Genomic DNA, 3,201 nt, shown 5'->3' with positions numbered 1-3,201 from the left:
GGAATTCAATTCACGACTGAGTTCGCTTCCAGATAGTTTACTACGCTTACGATCCTGGGATGGTTCTTCCACAGGTCTAGGAACTACATTCTCAAATGGGTCAGTCCCTTTTGTTTTAGTCCCTACCTCAAGGGCTCTCGTTAGTCGCTCCTTTGTGTCAAGAGCCTCTTTTCTCTCTTCGTAGAAAAATCCTGCAATTGCAGACCTTAAAGTGATTCCATGTTCGACAGTCTCAGGATCGTTAATAACGTAGTAGTTTATTACCATACTTCCGTCGTTTGCAATATTATACCTGAAAAATCCAGAAAAAGATTGGTGGTCTGAAATGAATACCCTATCTGTCCCACAGAGGAAAGCTTGATAAATATACTTCCTTAGCACTAAAGCGCATACCACTCTGGGTGTCCATTCTCGGTCTTGAAATATAGTATTCGTCGAGTGCAGTCTCAAGCTTCTCTGGTCTGATAAGCACTTATTATATTCTTTTAACGTTGCTTTCAATTCTTTAAACCCTCGTGCTAAATGATAACTCTTCTTTTTGTAATCACCTATCCCAAAACAGATTTCCGGATTTTGCCGATTAGGAGACAGTTTATTCATTGCAAAATGAATGATATCCGGCTTTATTATACGTCTTCTATCTAAAGGTGGTCTTATGATAGTTGGCTTGCCAAACTTATGATATTTCCCATAAATCTCACCGTAAAGCGTGTTGATCGAATCCGCTATTTTTTGATCAAAGTATTCCTGGATATCACCTTCCACATTTGTAGCATCTCCAAATGGATAAGCATATCGCTTCAGCAAATATTCATCATCGATAATAGACCCTCTGAGAGCGTTGTCAAGTGGAGCAAGATAAGTTGTTTTAAATTCGTTGCTGGTCATCTCCCTAAAGTCGGCTACCACCATTAAGTTGGTAACATAATTAAGTGCGAGTATGAACGCCCTCGTCTCAACCGATACCGACGCATCGCTTTTGGGTACTATCCGCTCTATTTTGTCAAGAGTAAACTCTTCTTCTGGTATATCGTTGTGGACTCTCAATAAATGAGTGTCTAAAAAGACTCTGGCATTTTGGTCATTGTCATTCTGTACCTTTGTATAAAGTGCTGGGTTGATCCTGATGCACTCACTGGCAGGATCATCGAAAGCTATTTCCTTGCTCTCTTCCCCTGAGAAATACATACATGGCATACTAAGAGATAGTTATCTATACTTTTTTTTTGATTTGAGATTGATTTTATCTATGTCCTGTACATAGAATGAACTATGTAATTCATGTTGAATTTGACTATAAAATGAAGAATATTTCGACGTCAAATTTCTCTCATCCATTGAAGTCCTGATTCCTAGTGAACTGCTTATATGGTCGACAAGTTACATATAATAACTTTTATTATTTTCTTTCTTTAATAACTACAGCCTACAACTTATACTTTTATGATGTTTGGATTATTAATCCATTAGTTTTGCTTTACATGTTTGTCAATAGCTTTATCGTCTGAAGAGCAGGCCTATGAAATTACTAACTTATCAGACGTCTCCATGACAAAATTAAAGTCTACAACTACGTCTCTCTCTTATTCATATATCGACTTAGATAAATATGAAGGTAACAATATGGCTATAACTCAACGGATGGACGTCACATGGTGCTTTAATAACAGGGACAATTGGAACACGTGTGTAACGACAGTGGGAACAATAAGTGCTATAGCTCTAGGGATGGCACAAGTGCTCAAGAAAGAATCGGACGACAGCCAGTGTGCAAATCAGAATGTCTATAATTGTTTTGAGACTCTTTTTGAGACTCTTTATTCTCTTTGTCAAAGATCACTTCATCTGAAGAACTCGTCTCGTCATTTTCGCTGCTTTTCGAATGATTGGTACTCCTTTCTCTCATGTCTTCTTGCCGAGTGTCAACATATGCTCTAAAAATGTCATCCAATGCCTCAAAATCTCTTCTTTTACACTTTTCCTTACATGGGAAAACTGATAATCCAAAGTCTATTAACGAGATTTTACCACTTACCGAAACATGAATATTAGCTGCCCTGACATCATTATGGCAAATCCCCAAAAGATGAATCTCCTCGAGTCTGGATTTAATTACTTCATATACTTTCTTGTAATCCCATTTGGACATCGGTAACTCTTCTCCTAGATCTTCAAATATATGCATTGGTTGGCTAGGTACCCCGTTTAAATATCCAGATATAATGAGTTTAGGAAAATGTGATGCAAATTGAGACTTTGCGAGTATTTTATTAATCTCTAGTTCGTTAACATACATGTCATAATAGCTATCTTTTTCGGGGAAGTTCTCGAATGCCAGATCGGGATAGTTGTACAATTTAACAAATACATCGGTGGGAAGTATCGATGCTAATCCAGGATAACATTTAGGGGCATCATAGACTTTGCGACAGTATGTGTTTCCATGGATTTCATCAAAATCATCGTAATCGATATTTTCTTCAATGGAATTCAATTCACGACTGAGTTCGCTTCCAGATAGCTTACTACGCTTACGATCCTGGGACGGCTCTTCCACGGGTCTAGGAACTACGTTATAAAACGGGTCGGTCTCTTTTGTTTTAGTCCCTACCTCAAGCACTTTAACTAGTCGCTCCTTTGTATCAAGTGCCTCCTTTCTCTCTTCGTAGAAAAATCCTGCAATTGCAGACCTTAAAGTGATTCCATGTTCGACAGTCTCAGGATCGTTAATAACGTAGTAGTTTATTACCATACTTCCGTCGTTTGCAATACTATACCTGAAGAATCCAGAAAAAGATTGATTATCTGAAATGAATACCCTATCTGTTCCACAGAGGAAAGCTTGATAAATATACTTCCTTAGCACTAGAGCGCATACCACTCTGGGTGTCCATTCTCGGTCTTGAAATATAGTATGCGTCGAGTGCAGTCTCAAGCTTCTCTTGTCTGATAAGCACTTATTATATTCTTTTAACGTAGCTTTCAATTCTTCAAACCCTCGTGCTAAATGATAACTCTTCTTTTTGTAATCACCTATCCCAAAACAGATTTCCGGATTTTGCCGATTAGGAGACAGTTTATTCATTACTAAATGAATGATATCTGGCTTTATTATACGTCTTCTATCTAAAGGTGGTCTTATGATAGTTGGCTTGCCAAAATAATGGTTCCTATCACAAATGTCATGGTAAAGTTCGTTGA

The 3,201-nt window shown here is 37.9% G+C and overlaps 2 protein-coding genes across 2 annotated transcripts in view; both read right to left on the bottom strand.

Moving 5' to 3' along the window:
* The window catches only part of PRCAT00006180001 (uncharacterized protein), a gene marked incomplete at both ends in the record, with an annotated part of 1,766 nt that extends 569 nt beyond the window's left edge, over positions 1-1,197 (bottom strand). Inside the window, one exon of the mRNA XM_062956308.1 lies at positions 15-1,197. Within this exon, the coding sequence (XP_062812825.1) occupies positions 15-1,197 (1,183 nt within the window). The remainder of the gene's footprint in view (positions 1-14) is intronic.
* A 544-nt stretch (positions 1,198-1,741) lies between these two features.
* On the bottom strand, positions 1,742-3,085 carry PRCAT00006179001 (uncharacterized protein; the record flags this gene model as incomplete). Its single annotated transcript, XM_062956307.1, has 1 exon — positions 1,742-3,085. The coding sequence occupies one exon, from the start codon at positions 3,083-3,085 to the stop codon at positions 1,742-1,744; it is 1,344 nt and encodes a 447-aa protein (XP_062812824.1).
* Between the last annotated feature and the right edge of the window lie 116 nt (positions 3,086-3,201).

Source organism: Priceomyces carsonii (genome assembly GCF_900007245.1).
Source record: "Priceomyces carsonii strain CBS4050 genome assembly, scaffold: Debaryomyces_carsonii_scaffold_7, whole genome shotgun sequence".
NCBI lineage: Eukaryota > Fungi > Ascomycota > Pichiomycetes > Serinales > Debaryomycetaceae > Priceomyces > Priceomyces carsonii.
The sequence above is the reverse complement of the archived record's forward strand: the minus strand, read 5'-3'. Positions and strand labels throughout refer to the sequence as shown.